The sequence below is a fragment of the Physeter macrocephalus genome, chromosome 11 (assembly GCF_002837175.3).
Source record: "Physeter macrocephalus isolate SW-GA chromosome 11, ASM283717v5, whole genome shotgun sequence".
NCBI lineage: Eukaryota > Metazoa > Chordata > Mammalia > Artiodactyla > Physeteridae > Physeter > Physeter macrocephalus.
The window spans coordinates 69697083-69712228 of NC_041224.1; the positions used below are offsets into that span (position 1 = coordinate 69697083).

Sequence of the window (15146 nt, forward strand, 5' to 3'; positions counted from 1 at the left end):
AGTAGCCACATAGCACAGGGAGATCAGCTAGGTGGTTTGTGACCACCTAGAGGGGAGGGATAGGGAGGGTGGGAGGGAGGGAGACACAAGAGGGAAGAGATATGGGAACATACGTATATGTATAACTGAATCACTTTGTTATAAAGCAGAAACTAACACACCATTGTAAAATAATTATACTCCAATAAAGATGTTAAAAAAAAAGTTACTCTGATAAACACATCCCACACAAAGATTCCCAGGACACAAATATTAAGCCATTACATTCTTCTCTGCCTGGATTTTCTGTTGTCATGGCAATCTCAAAAAATGATGGTCTTATTCTGTACAGTACGTCTCAGAGACAGTGTCTGTCTATTAAACGGATAGTTTTGATTCACCTTCAATTTCATTCCGAGATGAATTCAAGGTGTTTAAGTATGTTGTATTTTGAAGAAGGACGAGAAGAAAGAGCAGACCAAACAGGCCATGCGGAAGAGGAGCCGCAGAGCACGTGGGCCAGCCTGTTGTCCTGTGCCTGGTCCAGTTCCCCCAGTGCGGGATCAGAGGAGACCCCATGCCCCTCTGCCCCTCACAAGCCTTGCTGACATCACATCTCTTGCTTTCTGGAATCTGGGAAAGTAGGAACTGCCCCATCCTTTGGGACCCAGTGGGTTGCTCAAACACCCGAGGTGATGTGAACCCGCACTACTCCCAACAGAGCGAATGTGCTGGGTGGGGTCATCCATCGGCCTTCTTGGCTTATCAATCAGCACCTATTGCCAATTGATGACGACCTTGGAAACGTTGTGACTCACAGTGTAATATGATGCTATTAAGCCGTTCCAAATATTAAATATTTGGGGTCTTCACATGAAGACTTCACATGAAGGGAAAAAGTCTTTTTGAACTAAAAGTGAATTATGTTAAAGATCATATAACAAGAAACATACACTCCTAATTCTAACTCCTCCCAACTACCATGTCCATGAATGCATATATGTAATCACACACACATACACACACACACGCATATACACACACACAAACTGATTCTTTAAACATGAACGCAGCAATCCTTCTTTTGGAAGTATAAATAAAATAAATAAAACAGGAATTACCATGTTCAAAGTTATGCCCCAGAGAAATACAGAGAGCTTTTAAAAAAATAGTGAGGGAATATACAGAATTTCCCAACCCTTGACAAAGCCAACTCAAACATCTCTGATTTAGTGTAGCAGAGGGAACTATATTCAATATCCTGTGATGAACTATAATGGAAAAGAATATAAAAAAGATGTATACATATGTATAGCTGAATCACTGCTGTATAGCAGAAATTAACACATTATAAATCAACTATACTTCAATTAAAAAAATAAAATTAAAAAACCCAAAACAAACAAACAAAAAACCATCTACGATTTAGGCCAGGGGATGTATATTAACTCTGTTTTCTTATTTTCTGTATTCTTGAGACTCTGGCATCCAGGGTCTCTGTGAATGGGGAGAGGATTTCCCTACAGAATTAGCCAATTCTTAGAGATACCAATGGACTCATGCAGGAGCACATCTTTCCTATGCAAACCAACCAACTCAGAGCCCATACTCTGGATCACCTCCTTTATCTGGTTCTTATCCCAGCAAGCGATGTTCCTGCCCTAATTACCTCTGGCACCTGGGCCTGGGGTAATTAGAGAGAGATGGCCTATGGGGCCTATGCCCCAGAGAGCCGCAGAAATTACTCAAACTGGCCAGTCCTAAGTCTGTTTACCCTGCCTTATCTTTCCCACAGAAACATAATACAGGCTCCTGCCCTTGTTTTCCTCTGTCCCCTCGGCCTCCTGATCAACCCTGGTGCTTCCCCTTGTGTCCCTTCAGGGTGCGCCATGCCTCCTGTTTCTAGGGAACTGTGAGTATAAGAACCTCTTCCCGTAAGATAGCCATGTCCATGTCTGTGTGTCTCACTATACCTGATTAAAACAAATCCTGGGTATATTTTAAAGCAGATAGACAAAACTTTTCTAAAAGGGACAGATATAAATATTTTAGGCTTTGTGGGCCATACCATTCTCAGTCACAACTACTCAACTCTGTCTTTGTAGCATTAAAGCAGCCATAGACAGTGAATAAATAATAAATAAAGCAGCCATAGACAGCCATAGACAGCAAATAAATAAATAAAGTTTTATGGGTTCCAATAAAACTTTATTAAAAAAACAGGAAGTGGCCAGATTTGGTTCATGAGTCATTGTTGCTGATTTAGAATTTAGAATATGGAGGGCTTTATTTTCCATTTTAGGGGACTGTGATTTCAGGAAGAATTCAATTAAAGGACATATAGATCTAATGCAGAAATTACAATTTCTATTTTATTAAAAATACATATGTTTGTTCCCAAGGCTCAGTTAATGAAATTATCTTATGATAGACTTTTCTTTTTTTTTTCCCCTTAAATAATATCTGATAAAAATCAGATAGCAGCAGGTATCAGTATAAGGCCCTGATTCTGGAATCTGTGTGAAAACAGAGAGAACGATCCTTCTAGCCCCTTCCCTGGGAAGGTGAGATAATGGTTTAGATTGTTTGCCACTCGAAAAGGGCAGGAACTGCCAAGTTGTCAGCTCTCTGGATTCCCACTGCATGAGAGATGTCAGGAGGCAGTCCTGGGTGGATTTGAAGGAACACACAGTCACAGAAGGCCTGGGGGAAAGACTGAACCAAATGATTCGAAGAGGTGGTTCCACCAGAGTCAGATCTAAGGGCAGAATGAAGGAGAACTTAAGAACAATACAGCAAGATCGACAAGTCAGTGACCACACCTCAGCACCCTCTTCCTAACCCACCCAGGAAGCCCACAGGGGCAGAACAGTGGGAGTGGGCCGGGTTCCATGGGTCGGGGCTGAGGGCAGGTGTTCTGCCTGTGCCTTTCCTCTCCCCAGCTAGCCCTTGGTGGCTCACTGCCTGAATCATCACCACCCCAGCGTGGGCCAGCCCCACCTTGGCCAAAGCCAGCTGGAGGAGCGTCAGGGCAATGCTCATGCTCAGCTGGGAGGGGGCACCAACCACGACGGGAAGAGGTGGGCTGGCCAGGCCTGGAGCCTTCCCTCTTCTCTCCTATACCCGCTGTGAGCTGACAGTTAGAATAGAAGGTGGTAGCCCCTGCAAATGAGCAATTTCTAGAACAGATGAGCTGAGAGGTTCCCTAAGGAATAAAGCCAACTGTGGGGAAGAGAGCCAGTGGAGAACATTTTGAGCCCATATTAAAGCATTCAGAACCCACCAACTTGAGTGTGCTTCCCCCCATGCTCTCATTCACAGGAAGGCAAACCAGAGCCCATGCCTTTTTCCCTTTCCTCTGATACCACGAGCTAAGATGGCTGGTAACTGCAAGGTGCTGTGTGTTCACAGGGAAAACTTAGGAAACATCTGAGCAGTGCAAACACAGTTACAGAAAGTCCACAAAGTACCCGGGGCTGGAATGCACAAGGAGGACATGATTTTAAAGTAAGCCTAGTAGATGGGACTCCCCTGGTGGTCCAATGGTTAAGACTTCACCTTCCAATGCAGGGGGTGCGGGTTCAAGCCCTGGTCAGGGAGATAAGATCCCACATGCCTCGTGGCTAAAAAACCAAAACATAAGACAGAAGCAATACTGTAACAAATTCAATAAAGACTTTAAAAAAAATAAAGTAAGCCTAGTAAATATGTTCAAAGAGAGAGACTATTAGAATGTGAAATAGTAATAATAATGAGAAAGGCTAATTTGGAATGAAATAATGTGAATGCTGATTAACAGAATGGATTCATGTGAAGAATAAATTAGGATGTTAGAAGAGCAAGTCAAGGAAATCTCTTAGAAGATGTGAAATTAAGATGCAAGAAGACAATGGAGGAATGGAATGGTTTTAAAGGAAAATAATTTGGACCCAGAATTCTTATTCCACTAAACAAAAATTTAAGTATGTCATGTAAACTCCTTTAGGTACTGACAGCGTTATGAGATTGATCATGCAAAAATTCTTTTAGAAAATAGTCTTTGAAAAAGTATTCTTTCAGCAAAAGATAAATGTGAGTAAATAAAGAAGTTGATTGTGGTCTAAACAAGCAACAAAAGAACCTAAATATGTTTGAGGGCACATGGAGGCAGGAGGGAGAAGATAAAAACAAAGACACATGTCTTTTTCAGGGTAAAATATAGTTGTTGATAAGTTTTAAAAATTAATAGGGAGAAAACCTAAATATAGGTTTTAGTAGAACAGGGGTAAGTATAACATAAGGAGAATGTATAACTTTCAAACCAGTTGAAAAACTTAATTAGCCAGAAAAGATAGAAAAGGAGAAATACATACAAAAAGCATGGTGAATAAAACACACAACATAAAGCAGCACAGATACGACAATAATAAAAATAAAGTAAGTGGATTAAATTCACTGCTTAAAAGACAGAGACTCTTGGATTGGATAATAAAATAATACCTGATGATAAATTACTTCCAAGAATCACATTTGATATAAAAGGATGAGGAAAGGTTGAAATAACGGCTGAAAAAATGTTATTCCAAATATGAACCAACAGAAAGGCAGAGTAGAGGTTTAACATCAACTAAAACAGATTTAAAGATAAAAACAGGGACTTCCCTGGTGGTCCAGTAATCTGCCTTCCAATGCAGGGGACACGGGTTCAATCCTTGGTCGGGGAAATAAGATCCCACATGCCGCGGGACAACTAAGCCCGTGCACCACAACTACTGAGCTCATGCGCCTCAGTTAGAGCCCGCATGCCTCAAACTACAGAGCCCACGTGCTCTGGAGCCTGCATGACACAACTAGAGAAGAGAAAACCCCCACGCCCCAACTAGAGAGAAGCCCGCTCGCCACAACGAAGAGTCTGCACGTCGCAATGAAAGATCCCGCATGCCTCAATGAAGATCCTGCATGCTGCAACTAAGACTCAATGCAGCCAAAAATTAAAAAAAAATAAAAAAATAAAGATAAAAACAATTATGTGGGACAAAGAGACACTCTATATATTGGTAACAAAGCATATTAGAGCCAGATGACCTAACAATTATGGATACATATGCACCTACCAATACAGCCCCAAAGTGTAGTGGAAAGGATGAAGCTAAGAGAAGAAACAGGTAATGAGTATTAAACTTTCTAACTCAAGTGTGGCTTTTCTAGACAACAGAGTAAGCATAGAAGAATAATCCAAGATAGAGATTCCAATGTAGCTTGAATAATAAGGCTGAGCTAACAGAAACAGACAACATTGACTCACAGCAGTTTGGGAGGGTTGACCTAATGTAATAGGAGAAGTGGAACTCATCGTGTAAATATTAAGAGGAATAGTAAATTATTTCAGATCCTATGATTATATATTTAGAAAACCCAAGATATTCTCTGAGAACAATTAGTATTAATAAGAGAATTTATGTAATGACTGTATAAAAGATAAATATACAAAAAGTAAGTTGCTTTTCTCTGTGCCTAAACTCTTAACAGAATGTGAATAAATGCAGTGGTATATGCAATGTTTTTTGAATGGAAAAACAATATTATAATATGCTAATTATTCCTAAAATAAAATAAAAATCCAATCCAATTCCAATCAGAATTCCAATTTTAAGGTTACTATGGCAGAATAAATATCCAAAAATAGTGAAAAAGTTTTGGAAAAGAACAGCAATAAAGGAACTTGCCTTTGCAGAGAGTAATACTATATGAAACTACAAGCGTCAAGTGTAACAGGCTGGTTGGGCACACAAACAACAGAGTCCAGAAACAGAGCCAAATACATTTTGGGGAAATTAATGTACATCAAAGTTGGCATTTTAGTTCAGTGGGAAAGGAATGCTTTATTCAATAAATGTGCTAGAATACCTCATTCTCAATCCAGAGAAGCAAAACTAGATCCTTAGCTATTATTTGTAAAAATCTCAAGTTGATTGATTATAAGACCTAAGAACAAAATTTAAAAACAAATATAGGAACGTACGCTAGTAACTTTGCACTCCAGGAGAACTTCTAAAGTGAAAAAGTATAGTAATGTAAACATTCTGTAAGGCAGAATACTCTGTGAAGAGTCATAAGGCAAATAATACAGTGGGATATATATATAGACATGTGTATACATATATATATATATATACACAAAATGTTTGTAGTCTTCATTATAAAGAAGGCTACAAATTGATAAGAAAAATGCAAACAAATCAATAGAAAAATGGGCAAAGTATGTGAACAAGCATGTCACAGAAGGGGAAATCGAACTGGCTAACAAGCAAATGACAAGATGAAAGTTAAAATACACTATTTTTTGCCCTTCGGAGTAGAAAAACAATGTAAAACCATCATGAGAACACCCAGTCCTGGCAAGAATGAAGGGAAACACCCAGTTTCACACATGGTGAACAGAAATGTGTTTGGGAACGATGTCTTGAAGTTATTAAATAAAAAAACACATGTGTTGGCACAGCAAATCCACCTTGGAAATGCCAACCTATAGAAATAACAGCACTAGTACATACAAATTACAGGTATAAAGTTCATTTTAGCAGTGCCTATTGTGTCAAAAACCACCACCAACAACAAAATCCAAGAAAAAACAGAATCACAATGAACAGGCATGGTTTAAAAATGATCGTATGCTGTGGAATAAAATATTTAGAGAGAATGTTTGTGATTTATTGTTCAATGAAACAAGCACTCTTCCAAGTGCATTATGTGCATTCGACTCTGATGCGTTTGCACTTTGAACAAGCAAAGTAAGAAGGAGACAGAACAAGATGGGGCCACTGGTTAGTCTCCCTGAGGTTTGGGAGGTGTGGAGAAGAAAACTCTTATGTTTCTTTCATATATTTTTGTATTGTTTCCTTTGTTACAATGAGCTTTTCTCATTTCTGTAATTAAGACATGGAAAACGAAGCACATGGGATGATGAACATCAATCTTGAACAGGTTTGGAGGCTTCTATGCTACTTGGGAAATAATTGCAGGGAGCAGAGATGTTGGGTCTGGAAAAACCAGGACTCCAGGAGGAATGTGGGGTCCCAGAGAAGTGGACACACTCTCCTGTTTTTCGGAGGCGGGAACGGAAGCTGTAAAGGAGTATGAGTTGTGGTGCCCAGAGAGCCCCATCTGCCTGCAGCTGGGAGGCGATGACCTCGCCCTTCTGTGTACCCCCACCCCGGCCCCCTCGCAAGCCAGGGCGTGCTGGCCGGGGAGCTGGTGCGGGGAGGGCCCCTCAGCTGGTACCTTGGGCGATGTCGTCCTGTCTGGGCAGGCAGGGCCGCTCGGCCGTGTGCGCAGGTTGGGGGTGCTCTCGCTCGGGCTGCTTGGGGCACCTGCCCTCGTTGAACACAGGTGGCAGGTTGGCTGTGTGCACCTGTCGGAGCTGCTCATAGTCACTCAGAGCGGCCGTCAGGTCCCAGTTTTTGCCTGGAGATGAGAAATGACAAGAGATTACAATACTGATGCATGAATAATGGTCACATTTTAGGAAAGAATCACGCAAAGAAGGTCTCTGTTAGCACGTGTTCACTCATGAACTCCCCACTGGTAGTTTTCATTTTTCTTTTTGTTCTTTTCTTTTTTTGGTTTTTCACTCAGTGCTTTTTAGTATACTCACAGAGTTGTGCAACCATCCACACTATACGACCCCAGAACACTTTTCATTACCCTGAAAAGAAACTTTTTAAAAAAATTGAAATATAGTTGATTACAATGCTTCAGGTGTATAGCAAAGAGATTCAGTTATACATACACATACACAGATCTATTCTTTTTCAGATTCTTTTCCATTATAGGTTATTACAAGATATTGAATATAGTTCCCTGTGCTATACAGCAGGCCCTTGTAGTTTTAGTTCTCAGTTTTCAAAGGAGTAAAATGGCCTGATGCATACTCTCTAAGTAGAATTTCACACCCATGCCTGAGATCTATCCCTCTGAATTACGCGATGTACCTAGGATAGTACATCACGTAGTATCTAAGGATGCTGGCCTTAGTGGCCATCACACACCCTGCAGAACATTCCACGCCTCTGAAAACCAAGTCATAAAGCTTAATTTCCAAGGGGAGCAAAACATTGAGTGCAAAAAAAAAAAAAAAAAAAAAAATGGAAAAGAAGTTCCCAGTGGGAAAAAAAGGGAATGAAAAGAATTCTCATGTTTTCTTTGGGCTTTAGCTCAGTATTTCACCTTTTTCTCGAAGCTTAGCTTGGAGAGGGCAGAGGCTCCAGGGGGCTTGCTGTGTGGAAGCCTCGGTGGGAGGTGACCTCAGAGCTCAAGTGCTGAACTGGGTGAGACTCCAGGAGGGACAGCTGTGCCCGTCCCAGGCAGCGCTCAGCAGGGATGGGTGCTGGGGGTTCACAGCACGAGGGGGAGCTCATGGGGGGCTGGACTCAGTGTGGAGGCTCTAATCCCTGACTCTAAGACTTGGTGGACTCCTAACAGAAGGAAGGAGGTGGCACAAACCGCATCCGATTCCATTAGGCAACCATGTGCTTCTTAAAGATTTTATTTTATTTTTTTGATATGGACCACTTTTTAAAGTCTTTATTGAATTTGTTACAGTTTTGCTTCTGTTTTATGTTTTGGTTTTTTGGCCAGGAGGCACGTGATATATAGTAGTGTGCATCTATTAATCCCATACTCCGAATTTATCCCTCCCCTCTCCCTTCCCCTTTGATAACCATAAGTTTGTTTTCTACATCTGTGAGTCTGTTTCTGTTTTGTAAATAAGTTCATTTGTACTATTTTTTTTTAAGATGTTTTTTGATGTGGACCATTTTTAAAGTCTTTATTGAATTTGTTACAGTTTTGCTTCTGTTTTATGTTTTGGTTTTTTGGCCAGGAGGCACGTGGGGTCTTAGCTCCCTGACCGGGGATTGAACCCACACCCCCTGCATTGGAAGGCGAAGTCTTAACCATTGGACCCCCAGGGAAGTCCCAACCATGTGCATTTTAAAGGCAAAGTATTAAAAGCTTAGCTCTAATTTTTAAGAGCGAATAAAATCTTATCCTCTCCCGATTAACTTCAAATTGCAGTATTCACTATATCGACTAACGATACTATGAATTATGCGGTGTAGACAACAGAATGAGGCTTTGAATGTCTAAAATAATATCTGAACATCTTCCTCTGGTCTTTCTACTTTTTTCTGCTGCAGACTTGATACTATCAATCAGAATGTTTAAATTCTATTACATGGACATTTACAATTTAATCATATTTTTTTCCTCCACAGTCAGCTAACAAAGACACCACTGAAGCATCTTTGCACATCTCAGTGGGGAAGAAAAGCAAACGAAACCATCCGGGTTATTCAGCAAAACCCTAGCAGGGTCTGGGGGCACTTTTGTAAGTGGTGACAGGTGGGGACATGGGTGGAATGCAGCCCCACTACTGTTAGTAGTTGTATCGTGCAACGTGGTGGTGATGAGAGAGTCGTTTTAGGGGAACCAGTTGAAGCAGAAATGCAAGCATGCACTTCCACTCTTACACGCGACTAACAATCACAATGTACACACACTGCCTGTGTGATCGCAAACGCACTTTCGAGTCTAAGTGCTTGTGTCTGTCAAACGGGCATCCTCGTTCCAGGGCGCAGTCCAAGAAGGGCAAGACAAGGCCCTGCCTTAGGGACATTATTCCTTAGCAGGGGGGATGACCTGGGTGGGCACCTTGCCCTAAAGTAGGGCCAAGGGTGGCAAGTGCCGCAGGGAGGGCCAAACCTGTGTCCGGGAGGAAGGTCAAGGAGAGGGGAGGTGGAGGAGAGGCACCCGGATTGCGATCCTATCACGAAATGCAAACACGTTAAATATGGGAGTGTGTATTAGCAATGACACCAGCCCCACGAATCCTGGCTGTGAAGGGAAACAGCCCGCGTGGAGCACCCAGGTGTAGCCGGGGGTGTCATCGTCCCCGAGCCCCACAAGGAGCAGGCACTGTCCTGGCTCCTCACAAACAGAACGTGAGGCTTAGAGGATTGCTACACCATAGTGTTAGCATATGAACCCTCCATTCTGGATCTGTCCACCAAGCTGCATCTCCCCTGCAGGGCTGCCGTGGACACAAGACCCCGTCCTGGCAGAGCTGTGGCCCCCCAGCTCCTGCTCCCAGAAGCCAGCCCACTGTGCTTCTCCCACCAACTGGAAAGAACCTGTCCTGCTGTTTCTGTCTGTTCCGGACAGGAGACCCTTTCAGAGCCCCCTGATCCACGTTCCATCACAGGTGGTCAGGCCCGAGTATGAAGGCAGGACCACAGGGCTCACGCGTGGCTTCTGTGGACCGGAACTCCAGGGTGGGGGTGTGTTCCCACTGTGTGCCTGTGTTAGAGCATCAGCTGGGGCAACGCTGAGAAGCACGTGTCCAGCCATCAGCAAAGGCCGGTCCGCTCTGCTCTCCCACCCCGGGACCTCTCACTCGCTGATTTTTCCCACTTGCTCTTGCTTACATTGTCTTCTCCCATCACTGCCCTGGGCTCCTGATCACTTTGCTACACACCTGTCCGTATCCTTAACCGGCAAGCATCCTGGTTCTAACCTGGGCCGCACCTCTTAGCAAACGGGGATCCAGTGTCAGGTGAGGGCAAAGATGGAGGAGGGGGCGGCACTGTCCACAAAGCCCAGCTCCCAAACGATCCCCAAACGCTTAATTTCAGATTTTAGAGAACTCCTCAAGGATCCAGGACTCCAGGGTCTGTGCACTTGGAAAGCATCCAAGAGGCCACTGAGAGGGAAGCAAGCAAAACGGAAGGAAGACAGACACACTCATCAGATGTTTAGGGGGTCAGAGCCCCTCGAGATCCACTTCCTGCTCTGCACAGTCCCAAAGACTGCAGCTCAGGACAACCAGGAATGCCAGTGGTGACTGACAGACGCGTGGACAGGGGATGACCCAGGGATGAGCTTGACACTGGCGGGTTGTACAGGTTGTATCTAAAAGCAGGAAATCTAGAGGAGAGGGACAGTAGTGGGCCCCTGGTGGCCTGGGAGCAGGGTTTGGTGCTCAGAGAACATACATTTCAAGATCCCCTTTCATCTTCTCCACTGTAAGTCTTGGAGAGTCCCAACAGGTGTTGCACGGAGGGAGGATGAGGTGGAAGGGCACAGAGGCCCACCATGGTGACACCACCACAGTGATGCAACGGGCTGACAGAATCCATAGCTGGGTGATTGGGGTGGCCACGTGCTGTGAGCCCTGAAGCCAGCACACTCATTAGAGGGGATCGGTCCAGCAGAGCAGTAAAGAGCTCAGGCTTTGGGCCTGGTCTTACCTCCTGGCTACTTCTGTGACAGTGAATACAGAATACCACCACGTGAAACCTTGGGTAACATTTCTGAACAATTGGGATAATAAAATCGACCTAATGAAAATTCCTAGGAGGGGTAAGTGAGGTGAGGAGACTACATTTGTAAAGTTCTTAGCACACGGAAAGCTCTTAGTGTTACCACTATTCATGATAAGTTTTCACTTATGCCTAACTTCTGTCACTTATGGTTGAGATCCAGCTGGTAAGTGACAGAACTGAGATTCAAATCCAGGTCTGTCTTGATCAAAACCTAAGCTTTTGGGGCTACAGTTCCTTTGAACCTGACCTTGTTTTGGGCGTCACGGCTCCTGGCTGCTGACCACCCTTGAAACCTCCCTCTCCCGTGGCCGCCCATCATGACTCCATAACAGGACTTGCCCTACTTCCCAGATCCCTCCATCCCCACCTTGCCACTGTTTTCACCTGCTGGGTCCTTGCTCCGTTCCCCACAGACTCATCTGTACTATGTGAAATTCTCATTCAGGTGTCACTTGTGCCATCTCCCAAACACCGGCAAACCACCAGGCTGCTGGGAGGACACCAGAAGGCCTCTCTCCAACACGACATCTTAACAGACCCCTTTCCTATGACCCTAAACACTCCATGTCCCCTTTTCTGGCTGCTTTGCCTTTCCCTGTCCTTAAAGCACATGGATTCCCTCCACTTTTCTTCTTGTTTTTCTTTTCTTCTCTTAATTTATAATATATTCTCTTTTGAAGATTAAGTCCATCTCTATGGGAATAATCATAAATCTAGTTACAGTTTGTATCCTAAGCTTCAAGGCCAAATGTTCAAAGATGGCAGATGCTAGTCAACTATTCAATCTCTATTCCTATCTGATTCTATATGCACAGAATCCTAATTTATTTGCAAGAGCAATTTGCACAGTTAGAAATACTCATTTTTCTCCTGCAGCCGACCTGAGGGTTTCCAGTGATGTTCCAACAGTATTTCTCCAAGGACAGTATTTCTGGTAGGACAATATCACTGTCTGGAAGACCTCAACCCAGAGCCTCAAGGAGATGGAGACAGTTGCCTGATAAATGTTTCCTTCCGTTTGCTGCCTCAGTTTGTTATTGTCACATACAGCAGGTGACTGGGGTACCAGCAGGTACAGGTTTTACCCTCTAGCACAGTTTACTGGTGACGTGCTTGTGCTTTAAACTTTTAATTCATTTCATTTTTTATTGTCTTAAGAGGAACATCAAGCAGGGTCTGATCTCAGGTTAAACAGCTTATTTTGTTTTGTCTCTAAAGCTTCACATCCATTAAGGAAAATGATGAAGCAGAGATATATGAGCCCACAGGAAGATGTGAAACAGGAACTGACTAAACTCAGGGAAAAAAGAAAAGAAAAGACTTAATTTCAGAGATGAAGTCCAGTTATAAGGGACCAGACAGAAAACAAGTACAGATAGCATAGTAAGGACCATAAAAATGAAAATTAGTAAAGTGAGCAAAATGAAATAGAAATAAAGAAACAAAGGGTTACAGGGGAATGGTAGATAGAGACTATAGGTGAAGGAAATGCCACGTACACATCACTGGAGCCCAAAGAAAGAAATCTAAAACAATGGAAAAGAAAAAATAATTTAAAAACTATGATTAAAAGAGAAAAAAAAATTTTTTTTATCATATGGAGGTACTTTATTATTTCCTTATAATCAGGCAAGCTCAACAAAATGATATGCTAATTAAATTTGTAAAATGCTGTGGTAATAAAGTTTCACGAAATTTTAAGACAAGGAAGAGCATTTGTCACATGAAACCACATCACATTGGACAGGCACTGTGGTTCCCATTCTGGGCGCTTGTCGGTCCAGCAGAGCAGTAAAGAGCTCAGGCTTTGGGCCTGGCCCTACATCCCGGCTACTTCTGTGACAGTGAATACAGAATACCACCACGTGAAACCTTGGGTAACATTTCTGAACAATTGGGATAATAAAATCGACCTAATGAAAATTCCTAGGAGGGGTAAGTGAGGTGAGGAGACTACATTTGTAAAGTTCTTAGCACACGGAAAGCTCTTAGTGTTACCACTATTCATGATAAGTTTTCACTTATGCCTAACTTCTGTCACTTATGGTTGAGATCCAGCTGGTAAGTGACAGAACTGAGATTCAAATCCAGGTCTGTCTTGATCAAAACCTAAGCTTTTGGGGCTACAGTTCCTTTGAAACTGACCTTGTTTTGGGAGTCACGGATCCTGGCTGCTGACCACCCTTGAAACCTCCCTCTCCCGTGGCCGCCCATCATGACTCCATAACAGGACTTGCCCTACTTCCCAGATCCCTCCATCCCCACCTTGCCACTGTTTTCACCTGCTGGGTCCTTGCTCCGTTCCCCACAGACTCATCTGTACTATGTGAAATTCTCATTCAGGTGTCACTTGTGCCATCTCCCAAACACCGGCAAACCACCAGGCTGCTGGGAGGACACCAGAAGGCCTCTCTCCAACACGACATCTTAACAGACCCCTTTCCTATGACCCTAAACACTCCATGTCCCCTCTTCTGGCTGCTTTGCCTTTCCCTGTCCTTAAAGCACATGGATTCCCTCTACTTTTCTTCTTGTTTTTCTTTTCTTCTCTTAATTTATAATATATTCTCTTTTGAAGATTAAGTCCATCTCTATGGGAATAATCATAAATCTAGTTACAGTTTGTATCCTAAGCTTCAAGGCCAAATGTTCAAAGATGGCAGATGCTAGTCAACTATTCAATCTCTATTCCTATCTGATTCTATATGCACAGAATCCTAATTTATTTGCAAGAGCAATTTGCACAGTTAGAAATACTCATTTTTCTCCTGCAGCCGACCTGAGGGTTTCCAGTGATGTTCCAACAGTATTTCTCCAAGGACAGTATTTCTGGTAGGACAATATCACTGTCCGGAAGACCTCAACCCAGAGCCTCAAGGAGATGGAGACAGTTGCCTGATAAATGTTTCCTTCCGTTTGCTGCCTCAGTTTGTTATTGTCACATACAGCAGGTGACTGGGGTACCAGCAGGTACAGGTTTTACCCTCTAGCACAGTTTACTGGTGACGTGCTTGTGCTTTAAACTTTTAATTCATTTCATTTTTTATTGTCTTAAGAGGAACATCAAGCAGGGTCTGATCTCAGGTTAAACAGCTTATTTTGTTTTGTCTCTAAAGCTTCACATCCATTAAGGAAAATGATGAAGCAGAGATATATGAGCCCACAGGAAGATGTGAAACAGGAACTGACTAAACTCAGGGAAAAAAGAAAAGAAAAGACTTAATTTCAGAGATGAAGTCCAGTTATAAGGGACCAGACAGAAAACAAGTACAGATAGCATAGTAAGGACCATAAAAATGAAAATTAGTAAAGTGAGCAAAATGAAATAGAAATAAAGAAACAAAGGGTTACAGGGGAATGGTAGATAGAGACTATAGGTGAAGGAAATGCCACGTACACATCACTGGAGCCCAAAGAAAGAAATCTAAAACAATGGAAAAGAAAAAATAATTTAAAAACTATGATTAAAAGAGAAAAAAAAATTTTTTTTATCATATGGAGGTACTTTATTATTTCCTTATAATCAGGCAAGCTCAACAAAATGATATGCTAATTAAATTTGTAAAATGCTGTGGTAATAAAGTTTCACGAAATTTTAAGACAAGGAAGAGCATTTGTCACATGAAACCACATCACATTGGACAGGCACTGTGGTTCCCATTCTGGGCGCTTGTGATTCCCTCTTCTGCTGATTCTCAAAAAGAGAAATTAAAAAAATACATGGTACCATGCATATGTATTCTGCTTTATCTCATCATTTCAGAAAAAAAATATTTGCACACAAATGTAAATACTAAAACAATTTAA

The 15146-nt window shown here is 42.6% G+C and overlaps 1 protein-coding gene across 1 annotated transcript in view; it reads right to left on the minus strand.

Annotated features, from left to right (window-relative positions):
• Nucleotides 1-15146, minus strand: part of LOC102976759 (OTU domain-containing protein 7A) — a 191954-nt gene that overhangs the window by 94995 nt on the left and 81813 nt on the right. Inside the window, exon 3 of the mRNA XM_055088162.1 lies at nt 7240-7422. Within this exon, the coding sequence (XP_054944137.1) occupies nt 7240-7422 (183 nt within the window). The remainder of the gene's footprint in view (nt 1-7239; nt 7423-15146) is intronic.